The sequence below is a fragment of the Carettochelys insculpta genome, chromosome 5, assembly GCF_033958435.1.
Source record: "Carettochelys insculpta isolate YL-2023 chromosome 5, ASM3395843v1, whole genome shotgun sequence".
NCBI lineage: Eukaryota > Metazoa > Chordata > Testudines > Carettochelyidae > Carettochelys > Carettochelys insculpta.
The window spans coordinates 29,858,242-29,871,817 of record NC_134141.1 but is presented as its reverse complement, the minus strand read 5'-3'; the positions used below and the strand labels follow the sequence as shown (position 1 = coordinate 29,871,817).

Below are 13,576 nucleotides of genomic sequence, written 5' to 3'. Positions count from 1 at the left end.
AATCTGTAAATTCACTGACGGTCTCCCTTAAATCCTTCCTGAAGACTATTTTCTGCTTCAATAACTACACAAAATCAGCCATCCATGATGGTTAGGCTAAGCAGCACACAGAGATAGCTGATTTTTCCAGACCTCTGTTTTGTTTTAAGGTGTTTTTGAAAATATTTTTTAAATATATGCAGACACCAGAATCCATCAAGCTACGTAACAGGTAACTTCTGTCACTGCATGATTTTATCTTTGTTACTTTTGTCTCCTCTTCCTGCTTCCTCAGACTCACTTGCTTCTTGTTTAATATTAAGCTCTAAACTTTCAGGGGTTGAAACTACTTCAGACTATGTGTTTGATCAGCGTCTGGGCACAATGGATACAGATTTTGCTTAAGCCCTCTGTGCACTGCCAAAATACAAATAAAAAATATCTACAGGGAAGCAAAAGAGTCTCAAATGTGTTGAACCCAAAGTTTACTTTCTCTGTTCATTTGGACTTTAACATAGCACTTCTCTACAAGCCAAAATTTGCCCAGAAAATCATCCAAAACCCAACTGCATCACATGCAGTTCTTTCCAGCCAGTAAAGAATATGGGGTATGGATGACTGAGGCCTGTTTCTGTGACGAAACAATGTAGGGTTTTAGGTACTAAGGCAAAGGACCTTGAGACAATGAGGTAGACTGGAGCAGGGGTGCAGGTGCTGTGTTAGCAAGTTGGCTGTAGGTTTCTTCTTCCAATACCCCACCTGCACAGTACTCAGCAGAAAGGAAGTCTTGTTTCGAGAGGAACTAAAAGCAATCTCATAGCCTACAAAAGTGTCAACCTCCACCCTCAGTACTGAGAGTCATGTGAAAGGTTTAAGAAGAGCTTCCCTGTAACTAGATGTTGGGTCTGGAGGGGCAAGTGCCAGGACAGGACATCAACAGCTCCTTTCCTGTTCTTAGCTGGTCTTAGGATTTTTTTCCCCTCCTCAGGTCACTGGATATGACCCATCATGCACCCCTCAAAGAGTCATCTGAGAGTTGCACCTCTTAGAGTGAGAAACACTGCTCTAATATATCCAACACTATAATACAGAATTACATACTATTTACTAAAGCAAGTGGAGGAAGGAGGATACTGTGGCTAACTCACAGAATAGGTTTGTAATTAGATAGGCAAAAAGACAATATAGGAAGGCTTTACTAACAGCATCTCTGAAATAGAATTCTGTACAAATGCAGGACAGACAGAGCATGGAGGTATACTGGGAATATTTGAAAAGCTATTTGAGAATGTCTGAGATGTACCCAAAAAGATAAATTAGATATAACCTGCAACGTAGTCTGACTGTAACATTAAAAAGATGTTTATAGTGCTTTATATTCTTAAAAGAGGAGGAGTGATGTCCTTAAATCTCACACCTCTGTTAAAAAAATTACTACAGGTTGCACCTCCCTGGTCTTGCATGGTCAGGACCTTTTGGGTCCCAAACAAGAAAATTTGCCAGACAAGGAGAGATTCAAAGCTTTTGCCACCAGGTGACCTTGTGCTTCTGGGACTGCCATGGCCCCAGCCTCCTGCTCCCCAAGGACTTTAGCCTTGGCCCTACACTGCCCCAGGGCTGCCAAAAGACTCCAGCTTTGGTCCCCACACTGCTGTGGCATCCAGGCAGGAGCTTCAGACCCACGTAGGCTGCCAGCCACCACTCCAGCACCTACCCATGCCCTGTGGACTCAGATGTCAGTCTGGCCCCAAACCCAGCACTCATTGGTCCTGGAATATCTGTAGATGCTTCTTGGGAGTTCACTTTATGCTTTGTACGCCTCCAGTGCTATATACTTGATCTCACCCTCTTCTGGCCTAGAACAAGCAGCGGAGTCATAGTCATAGTTTTGAGTCAGCAATGTGGTTCCAAACCCACTGAGGCAACAGAAAAAGCAAAAAGAGTTCTCCATACTGTAGACATAGTTCCACAATTGGACAAACCTGCAGAAAATCCAGCAAACTCAACTAGTGAAATTATAATATATTAGCTCAGTGGACAAAAGGAAGATTGGGTATTCTTTGGAGAAAGAACCTCAGGCTGCATCTACATTATGAGATAAATTTGACATTTACTAAATTCAAATTTTTAACCTGGTTCTTATGAATTCAAATTTAACGTCTACAAACCTTCTGGAAAATTGAGTCACCATTTCTCCATGTTGAGTTTCCACATCCCCATTGCCTTATCCAAGTTCAAATATGTGAGCAACGCACTGGGGGAACCTATCCCACAGTGCCTTAATCCCGATTGCTTGCGGGAGTTTCATGTTAGAATCCCAGAATGTAAAGCACTGTCCCAGAATTCAGAGCACTAAGTAACCGCACAAGAAAGAACAGGAGATCACACCATTTTCTCCAGCATTTTCCATGGCACAGTGCTAGCACAAGCATGGATCCCCAATTGTTTGACGTCATTGCACACACCACTGCGGCAACTTCCCAGACTGTCGCATAATTTTGCTTTTTATTACAAAGCTCAGTGATGGTTCAGGATGATGATGATGATGGTTTTGAAGAGCAACTCTTTCAACTGTGATCCAAGAACTCACAACTGCTGGATGCCCTGCAGGCACTGCTGACAGTGGAGCAGCCACTTTGGACTCATGAGACCAGCACACACTGGTGGCACCATACCATTTTGGAGTCCTGGGATAACCAGCAGTGGCTGCAGAACTTTTGCATGTGCAAGTCCACTTTTGTGGAACTTTGTGATGTACGGGCTCCCACACTGAGGCGCAACAACACAAGAATGAGGCTGGCTTTAACAATTCAAAAGTGAGTGGCAATGGCTCTGTGGAAGCTTGCAGTGCCCAACAGCTACTGGTCAGTGGCAAATCAATTCAGGGTGGGCAGATCTACGGTGGGGTCCATGGTGGTACAGCCAGCCCATGCAATCTGTCGGCATTTCCTCAGGAAGACTGTGACACTGGGAGATGTCCAGTCCATAGTGGATGGTTTTGCTGCCATGGGGTTTCCTAACTGTGGTGGGGCAATAGATGAAACACAGAACCCCATCATGGCCCTGGATCACCTGGCCTCTGAGTATACAAACTGAAAGGGATACTTCCCCATGGTTTTGCTGGCATTGGTAGATCACAAATGTCATTTCACTGACATCAATGTGGGATGGTCAGGAAGGGTTCACAATGTGCACATCTTCAGAAATTCTGGTCTGTACAGGAAGCTCATGGATGGACTTTTTTCCCAGACCAGAAAATCCAGACTGGCAACGGGGAGATGCCTATTGTAATATTGGGCAACCCTGCTTACCCTCTGCTCCCTTGCCTTATGAAGCCCTACACAGGAGCCCTTGACCTCAGCAAGGAAAACTTCAATCAGAGATTCAGCAGGTGCAGAATGGTGGTGGAATGCACCTTTGGCCATTTAAAAGCGAAGGTTCAGATGCCTCTTGAAATGTTTGGACTTTTCTGAAACTAATGCCCCCCCTACCCCCGTGATTAAAACATGCATTATTTTGTACAACGTTTGTGAATCCAGGCAGGAGAATTCCTGCCATCTGGAATTCTGAGGCTGAGGCCATCAGCAGGGCTCACTTGCAGCTGCCTACAGGGTCATTCAACAATTACCATGCTGAGGCAGCAGCAATAAGTGATGCTTTAAAACATAGCTTTATGAATGATCTGTCATGCACATGATAGTGACGTATTTCTCTGTTGTAACACCAACCAAGCCCCACGCCCTAAACTGATTTGTGCTCCCCACCAAATGTGAACCAATAAATCAGACCGTGTCTTACTGAAAGAATGCTTTTACTTGGTGGTAGGGGGTTAAGTTGCTGGAAGCAGAATGGATGTCAAGGGAGGGTTATTTTCCTACAAAAGGGCACCAGAGCTTACAGCCATCTACCCCCCGAAACACACCCGGTTCTGTCTGCTGCCAGTCCTCTGCAGATTGTGGCTTAGCAGCAGGCACCTGTACTTTCAGCGCTCCATCCAAACCCCCACCCCCAGCCTGGTTCCATCTGCCACCAGTCCTCTGAGGACCTTGGCTTAGCAGCAGGCACCTGTACTTTCAGCCCTCCACCCACCACCCCCTCACCTCGTTCCCCTCAATCCCCAGCACACTACCACTCGTGCATGTCAAAAAATCACACCGTGCTCAAAAGAATAAGTTTATTTGGGGGGCTGGGGGAGAGGAGAGGTTTAAGTGGCAGGGAAAAGAAGCCTTGCCAACGGTGGTGGAATAACCTTTTGCAGCAGCCTGTGGGGCTAGAGCAGCAGGCTGTCCTTGTCCTCCATCCCCTCATTTGGGGATCGTAACACTGGCAGGGGGGACAACCTGTCTTCAGGTGACTCAGGGCAGCAGTCAGAGGAACCTGCAGTGCTGCACTGAGAGTCCCCCTGTAGTTGCAGCATGGAACGCAGGACCTCCGTTTGGTCGCTCACTGCTGTTACGAGCTTTGCCGCTTGCTCTTGCATTTTGTGCTGCCACTCAGCTGAACTTTGCCACCACTGAGTTGTGCCCCTTGTCATCCTACTGGTTTCTGACCCAGACTGCTCTGTGTGCTGCAGGATCAGATCCTGCCTCCACCTTTTTCACTTCCTCACCCTGTCTTCCATACTGGGGATGGCATCCGTAAAGTAAGTGAAGGTCAAAATTAAGACACAATTCAAAGTGTTTCAACATGGAATGAATGGGTCTCTCTCTCTCTCTCTCTCTCTTATCAGGGAAAATTTCCTTTTGCAAGGCTGTTCCAGGCTTATTAAGGATGGGATTTGAAGCGTGCGTTGCACAATCCATCATTTACCATCATTATCCAGAACATTTCATTGTGGACATGGTAAGCTATTGTCCACTTTCTGGGGGGAAGGGGAAGGGCTGCAAAGTAGGGGAAGCCGTCCAGTGCCCTGGGACAGAGGAAAACCTTTTTCATCTGTTCCTGGAGCAATCCTCAGCAATAAGATAGGCCTTCAGAACCTGGCAGCCAAGGGGCGAGAGGAGATGGTGGGGAAGTGTTCAATTCCAGGGATGGCAGGGGAGGGGAGATCCCTGCGAAGTAAAATGAAATGCTAGTAGAGAGGGGGGGCTTTGTGCTGTCTGCCAGGTTGGTGGGAAAAAACTCTCTTGGTGGTCACTGGAGCAGCCCTAATCAGGGGAAAAAAGGCCATTTAAAGGAGGGCAAACCTGCTTGTCCTGCACATGCCAGTTTGCAGTAGCGGGGTCTGCAGAGCCCAGAAGCCACGTGGCAAAGGGGAGGGATTTGGTTGCAGCCACATGGACAGCGGGCTGAGGAGGGATCTCTGTAAAGTGAAAAGAAATACTTGGGGGAAAGGGATGTGTGAGGGGAGAAGGGCTAGAGAGCCTGCAACCCGCACGGCGTCAGGGGAGGGGAAGCAATCCGCTCCAGGGAAATGTAAAAGTGAAGGAAGCATAGGGAAAAAATCTGATCCAAATTCCCATGCTTCTTTAGGTTGACAAAGAAGACATCACCCTCCTAAAACTAACAGATATCAACAAATACAAGCTGCTCATCCTGTGTGATCACAAGCCCGGAAAATTTGTGAAATTGCTGTGTCGTTGCATGACACCAGATTGCTATCTGGTTGCCTGATGTTGCAAGGTGTGCTACCATGGAAGCTGCAATAAGTCAGGCCTGCTGAAAAATCTTGTGCAAAAATACAGGAGTACCTGGACGAGGCCTTCAAGGATATCTCCAAAAAAGGAGAAGTGCTCCATTCCTAAAAATAGTAACACGCTGTTCTGAGGGGCAGAGAGCCATAGAAAACCCACAGATCCATAGAAAACCCACACCCATTCCTATCCCCACCTGCAACCCACTTCTAGCATTCAGAAAAAAATACTCACCAAAACAGCTTGGTCCCAGGGACTCACGGACCAGCATAGAGGGGACTGGTTCTAGGGAGAAGAGCTCCAGACTGTCAGGAATAACTTCCCCAGGCCCCTGCTCATTGCCACCTTTCTCCTCTCCATTAGCCTCTTCCTCCTGGGCTCCGAGTTCCTCTTGGATCACCCCTGACTCCTGACCAGGGCCTCCACAAGTGTTTAATTAATACCAGGCTCCGTGGTGGGATCAGCCCCAATAAGCACGTGCAGCTGTTCATAATAGGGGCAGGTCTCCAGAGATGACCCTGACCACTGATTGGCTTCCCAGACTGTGTGATAGACCTGCTGGAGTTCTTTCATCTTCACCTGGCATTGCGTGAAGTCCCGGGAGTAACTTCTGGCAGTCATCTCGCACAACATGTGATCATAGAGGTCCACATTTCTCTTGGCCATCCGAAGTCTCCTCATCACTAATTTGTCTCCCTAAACTGTAATAAGATTCAGAATCTCCTGATGCATCCATGCTCAAGCTCTCTTGTGAGCCTGAGAACTACTAGGCAGATCACTATCCTGAGTGCTTATGATTGCAGGAGATGGCTAATGATGCAGCACGGATATGGCGCAATGTGATGGCAATGCATAAAAGAATTTTTTCATTGTTGTGCCCTTTATATTTGGCCACCAGGGTGCGGATGAATTCAATTCAAATTTAATCAAAACTTTGCGGGCTTCCTGTTACCTTCTTCCTGAGCACCTGGATGCAGAGCAGCAGAGAAGGAAGTGGCCATACTTGGTGGGTAACTGCATAGCTTTGTGAAACACATACAGAACACTTCTGGAGGCTAATAAATTCAATTTAAAGACATGGTATTTCCACACTGGCCTTTATTCTAGTTTTTGAACTCGAACTTGACACTACACCCATTCAGTTCTGATGATATTATGATATCGATATTATATCAATATTAGTGCTCCCTAAATTGAGATAACAGTATTTACAGTGAAGACAGTCACATGGTAATATCAAGCTACCTGCCTTAAATTTGAATTTATCTTGTAGTGTAGATCCAGCCTCAGATACAGTTAATTTGGATATTCCTAATCAGTCCAGGTGCTTGGGTGTTAAACATACCAATATTTTACTCTTCTCTAAAACAGAATCCAAATAAGTTAAATTTTCAGAGATGAATGTAGTTGTGGCCTCACTTTTTATGGAAACATTGATTCTATCAGATGAGGTCTTCTTAGCTCAAGACTAAAGGACTGACTACTTTCTCAGTAAAATCTCTGGAGCTCGTAATGCTATGCTGTACTAATTGATTAACCACCAGCCAAAGACAGAAAACTCTGCCCATTTTAACAAGAATTGTTTGTGCTTCATTCTTTGTTGCAGATTCATCTTTAGTTGCTCAGAAGATTTTCTGACAGATCCATGACTTTAAATTTCATCTTATATAAGTGTGTTAGTTTAGGGCATGGAGAGAAGATTTACAAGCCAAGCTCATGGTTATCTCAATATTTTCAGTATAAAGATCTTTGAGGAGTTCTGATAAAGTAGTGCTGGAAACTTCTGGGAAAGACCAGAACTATTTCCTTTTTATGAGACAAAAGCGAATTTCATCCTGATCATAGAAACAGGCAGTTTGGGCTGGCCATCCTGCTGTCAAAGAAGATTATTCTGACTTCTAAAGAGATAGATAATATTCTGACTTCTATTGAAATAGATCACAGAAGTAGAGGACGGATAGTAGCTGGTATGAGTCATGACAGGAGAAGCACATCTGAATTTAACTTTATGACTTCTTTCACATGTACGAACAATGGCTGGGCTCTGTGGTCTACACGTCCAAGGCCAGGGTGGCGGAGGTTGGGGCGTGTGATGGGATGGGATGGAAAAATGCCTATATTAGGCCACAGAACTTTGCATGCTGATGATCTATCTTAAACATGGCAGGTTACAGAATTAATTCTGAATGGATACTCAGCTGAACTGAACTCTTCCAAAACAAAAAGCAGTCAAGTAGCACTTTAAAGACTAGCAAAATAGTTTATTAGGTGAGCTTTCATGGGAGCTCACCTAATAAACTATTTTGCTAGTCTTTAAAGTGCTACTTGACTGCTTTTTGCTTTGATAGTGTATAGACTAGCACGGCTTCCTCTCTGAACTCTTCCAGGGACAGATTCACTGAGCTGACAACATCCAAAGATCAACTGATATGTCAGATTGCATATCAAGTTGGCCATCATTGTTTCAAAACAGGGGCAACAGATTCTGTTCTGCATTTCAAATACTAAAAGATGATTTACTCAATATTCTCCACTGATCCCAAGAGGACAGGCATCAGAGTGCAACACTGGATTTGAAGGTCCTAAGAAATTCAGAAAGAAATTCAGCTTCAACACAGAAGTGATGTTAATAAAAAGTCACTGGCTCGCAAGAGCTTTCGTGAGCACAGACTCACTTCCTCAGATGCTGCATCTGATGAAGTGAGTCTGTGCTCACGAAAGCTCATGCTCAAAACTTTTCTGTTAGTCTATAAGGTGCCACAGGACCCTTTGTTGCTGTTACAGATCCAGACTAACACGGCTACCCCTCCGATACTTGGCTCGCAAGGGGAGTCTATAGTACCCTGATGTTCTTTCCAAAAAGTACACAGTTCTCTAAGTTTCTATCACTATTAATTGGTAAAATATTGTTTCTGTAAAAATACCCATGGCCAGTTCATCTGCTATGATTGAAACCAAGATCTCTGAATCTGAATGCATGAACCATTGCCTGAGATAAAGGATTCAGACCATTAGCTCAGACGCAACAGCAAACTCAAACACTTTTGCAGTCCACCCACTAGAGAGGGATAAAGACATACCGGATGTCTGTTTCAGATCTTCAGACTGGCTATGCAAGCACATCACAATTTTTAGAGATCATTGTACTTTAAATCCCTGAATGGCCCACCAGTTGCAATGACTTGTCTGATCAATTCATTTCTGGGGAATGAACTCAGGATGTCTAATTACACAGGGTTCTCTGGATCTGAGCTAACAAACTTGCTCTTTTAGTTCAAGATTCAGCCATTTCTAGTTGACCATATAATAATATGGACAAACCGTGTTCTTTACCTTTTCATCCTAACGTTACACATTTTCTACACACTGCTGAAATCCTTCAATCTCCTCTGGTACACACATTTCCTGTCTGGCCTTTAAACTGGTATTCACGATACTAACCTCTCTCTTTCTCCATGTATTCCTAAGTAAAATGCTAATTTTCACAGAACATGGGAAACTGCCCTACCTTTCTTCTGTTAAATCCATTTTGTCTGATGGGGAAAAAGGCCTACAATAGATGAATATAGGGTCATTAAGATTTACATCTGAAGTATTAAACCCTTCAGAAAGTCAGGTTCTATTTACACCCATTATTATCCAGATGTTAATGGTGAGAAGACCTCAAATACTTCAATGGCCATATACATCAAAACACGTATTGCCAAAGCATAGAAAGCCACACACATTTCCACCAGACAATGTCATGGCTTATTTCACTCGGTCATTGACAGTCTCTGGAGTGGTAAGAGAACAAACCCCTATGAAGATATCTGCAAGGTTATGACCTGGCCTTTAGAACATAATTTTGTCAGCCACCATATGGTCTATCCTTCGTCATCTGCCAACACCAACCATTTGGTAGGAGGGTACTACAATCGTAAGTGACTCCCTAAGCATTTTCTGTAGTGGTTGTAAATACATTGTATTGTTAACACAGAGTCTAAGGCCAAAAGGAATCACCAGATCACCCAAACTTAGCATCTATACATCACAAGCCACCAACACCAACTGGCACCCACATACTAAACCCATCAACTGAAAACAAATTACAGTATTACAGCCCTCAAGAGACCACACTATTATGTGCCACAGGCTGACAAGGTCAAATCACTTGTCTTACCATAGCCCCATAATCCCCATAGTATCAGGTTATACTTTAATATCCCCATATCAGATTGCCAGACTTTCCAATAGGAGGAGAAAAAAAATGTGATTGTGGTATACTTCACAGTTTCCTTGCTCCTATCCTCATAGGCTGAATAAACCTGAAATCAGCCTCGCATATCTTAGGCTATGTCTACACTACAGCAACCTTTTGACAGAAGTTACTGTTGGAAGATATTGTCCAACAAAATTCTGTCAACAGATTGCGGCCAGACAAAAGTGGATTGCTCTGTCAATATGCTCTGTCGACAGAGTGTGGCTGGACTCCCTGGCCGCATTTGTGATAGAATGGCCAACCAGAAGCAAAGCAGACAGGGCTTCCTGGTGACCTAGAAGCCCTGTCTGTCGATGTAGGGCCCCCCCTCCGGATCACCCAGACAGCTTTTTTTGTTGACAGATTCTGTTGAGAAAGGTATTCTGCCTCACGTGGGAGAGGCAGAAGGCTGTCGACAAAAGTGCTGAGTTCTGTCAACAGTATGTCAACAGGACACATTTTTAGTGTGGATGCTCCAAGAGTTTTGTTGACAAAATGGGGGTTTTGTCATCAAAACTCTCTAGTGTAGACGTCGCTTTAAGAGTACTTGCATTTTTCCTCAATTCTTTTAATATTTGAACATGTCTCTTCTCTCAGTTGACTATGTAATAGTAGCAGTCACATATGCTCTCAAGAGATGCTTTCTCTCTGTCCCCCCTTTTTAGATTATTTCAAAAGTTCTAAGTTTCCTAGTATTGTTACAGGCTAGAGAGTCTTCCAGTTTGGCAGTTAGTGGAAAAGGGGTGCCATTTCTACTGTAGCACTATCTCTAGATCTGAAGAATTGGGTCTGCCCCACAAAGGCTCATCACCTAGTAAATTATTTTGTTAGTCTTTAAAGTGCAACATTCCTGATTTTTGTTTTGTTAGGATACAGACTAATACAGCTATGTCTCTATTACTATCCACCATTCAATATGCTTCATATACAGTATTTTCAAAGCATTGTTTTTCTTACTGCAGGTATTTCTCCAGGTTCCAAGCCACTTTCACTGCTTTCACTGCTTTCTAGGTCACTGACATCCTCCTCTGTGAACACACTATTCGTTTCCTCTTTTTCCAGGCTCTCTGCTTCAAAGGAACCATATCCAGGTGACTTTTGGCATGATTCAATCTGCATAGACTGATTCTGAGATTTTAAAGAGTTGTCTTCTTCTTCTATACAACTGACAGATGTGGGTACGGGCATTGTACAATCCTCAGGTCTGCAGGAAGCAATGCTGGAATCTTTCTTGCCCTCATCTTCTGTTTTTATTTTCTGCATAACCAAAGTAGGGCTGGAAAGTGAATTTGAACAGATGTTCCCTAGGTATCAAAAATATGGGTTTGTTAGTAAACTTCACATTGTATTATTATTATTCTACACCAATCTCAGAGCAGTCTGAATTGAAAATCAGTTTTAGAACTCTGCTTCTCATTTAGAAATCTTGTCTAGCATACCATCAAAAAAGGCCAGATAAAAATCTGAATGACATGTTTGATCAAAGAACAATTTAGTAATAGCATATTGAGTTTTGAGTAAACGACTTTTTACTTTTTGCATCTTGTTTTCCTTTCTATTGGCATTTCAATTTCAATAGAGAGACAAAGTATTTTTTATCACTTGAAATGTCAATATGTACTCAGCATAATTATTCTGACAATCTACAACAGTGATGGGCAACCAAGAATTGTGAGTGGGCTGCAGTAGGACCCAGTAGCCTGCAGCCCACTGGGTCTTCACCTGTGCCCCATGGACCCTCTCACTCCCCATCTACTCCTCACCTCCACACTCTTCTCGTGCACTGGTGCCCCACATTTCCTATTCCTCCCACTCCCTCTCAGCATTTTCAGAGCACCACATATTGCCTGATTCTCACTCCATCCCTGCTCCCCCACCTTCCCTCTCTCTCTGGAGAGCTTGAACAGACACAAAACCCGATTTGTGGCATTCCTGCTCTGAGATGCAGAGGGAGGAGCAAGAAGGAACACACATCAGCTGATCTGTGGTCTTTCAAAACTGCTGGGAGGGAGGGGAGGAGTAGGAAGAGTCTGGCTCCAATGTCTCAGTATGGAAGAGGTGTGGATGTAAGGGGAAGACTGGGGTCTGCAGGCCACAGATGGCGCCCCAGTGGGCCATGTGTGACCTGTAGGCCACAGGTTGCCCATCCGCAATCTAACTACTTGAAATAACCATTGAAAGAACTTGGCTTATTGAACTTTATACTCTGAATTTACACCCGTTATGTGTGAAAATCACTCTGTAAACAAAATAACAGTAACCTAAAATAAGGAAAGTATACAAGAAATATCAAGAATTGTCAGCAAATCACAGTGCCGACATAAATATCACAAAGTATTACAGTGAGTAATTTGATAAAACATTACTCGCTTCAGTGAGTGCTGAAGATTATTTTAATTTACATTATTTATTGCACACAAAATTAATCTGGTTGCATTCCCATGGAGGAGGCGCAAATGGATTGGTTAGGTAATTATAAATGGGTGATTATACAAACCTCTCAGCTACACCACATGACAATGTACTTTACATATGTGATTACACACAATATTAAATATCTCTTATGAAAGTTTCAGAATTAAAAAAAAAGTTAAACAACCAGAACTACTTTTTTACACTTCTCTGCCTATAAATAGAGGTATTTTCTTTAACATGAATCTGACTTTCCATTGTCATCTGCTTTGTATTCTTTTATGGTAGTGCAAAGCAGGAGTATAAAGCTACAATTCTCATTTGGTAGTTGTGATGCATAGCTAAGAAAGGGTGACGAATCCTGCAGGAGAAATGACCCACATTCTATGTTTGTGTATTTTCATGTATATTTTTAGGGGTTAACAATGTAATCATATGATTCCTGTCTATACTTTATTCATCTCTCTTTAAAGTATATAGTAAATCATCTGTGAGTGAGAGACAATATTATGCAAATCCATATAGCTAACTACAGGTGATGCTTGGAAGATTGATCTATTTGAAAGTTTCCATGATCATCTATTATTCACCCAGGACTGAATGGTCAAGAGGCTGCCAAAAAACTATACAAAGACCCTTAGAACAAGAACCTCTTAATCTTAGATCTGATTAATCATTATTAGGATAACTCTGAGTCGTAAAATTTGAGGTCTCCAGACCTGCTTGGACACACCCTGAAATAGGGACACTGGGACTAATGGATTATGAACTGCTAATTTTGTAACAGTTCTTTGAAACTACAAAGCTCAACACCTCTACTATCAATCTAATCTCACAACTGTATTCATCTCTATGTATATGCTGATCTCTTTTAATTAATGCCCTCTTCTCTTCTTTTTTAATACATTTTAGTTTAGTTAATAAGAAGTGTCTATCAGTAATTACTTGGGGTAAGATCTGAAATATTCATTGACCTGGGAAGTAATGTGCTTGATCCTTTGGGAATGGTAGAACTTTATTTGACTTGGGTGTCTGGATGGATGCCTAATTCTGAATTGCTTTAAGAGAACTCAGTTGCTGGCCTATCATCACCACCATCACCATCATCATCAATAACTGTGGGCACAGCACCCATTGGTGTCTGATGCCTCTCTCACTATTTCCTTCCATCTTTCCCTGTCCCATGCAGAGTGGCTTAGTTTCTGTGGACCAGCTCTGCAGCAATCTACTGTATCTTCTATCCATTGTTTGGGGAGTCTGCCTCTCCTTGTAGGCCTGTGGGTAACGAGTGACGTATTACAGAAAATGTTTT

General features: G+C 43.2%; 1 protein-coding gene and 1 long non-coding RNA gene across 3 annotated transcripts in view; one reads left to right on the top strand and one right to left on the bottom strand.

The window, feature by feature from the left end:
* KDM4C (lysine demethylase 4C) overlaps nt 1-13,576 on the bottom strand; it is a 461,923-nt gene that overhangs the window by 188,685 nt on the left and 259,662 nt on the right. For both annotated transcript variants that reach the window (XM_074994881.1, XM_074994882.1), the window contains exon 11: nt 10,810-11,156. In XM_074994881.1, the coding sequence (XP_074850982.1) occupies nt 10,810-11,156 (347 nt within the window). The remainder of the gene's footprint in view (nt 1-10,809; nt 11,157-13,576) is intronic.
* Nucleotides 120-6,661, top strand: LOC142013478 (uncharacterized). Its single transcript, XR_012645653.1, has 3 exons — nt 120-211; nt 4,709-4,821; nt 5,452-6,661. It is a non-coding gene; the product is annotated as an uncharacterized LOC142013478 (long non-coding RNA).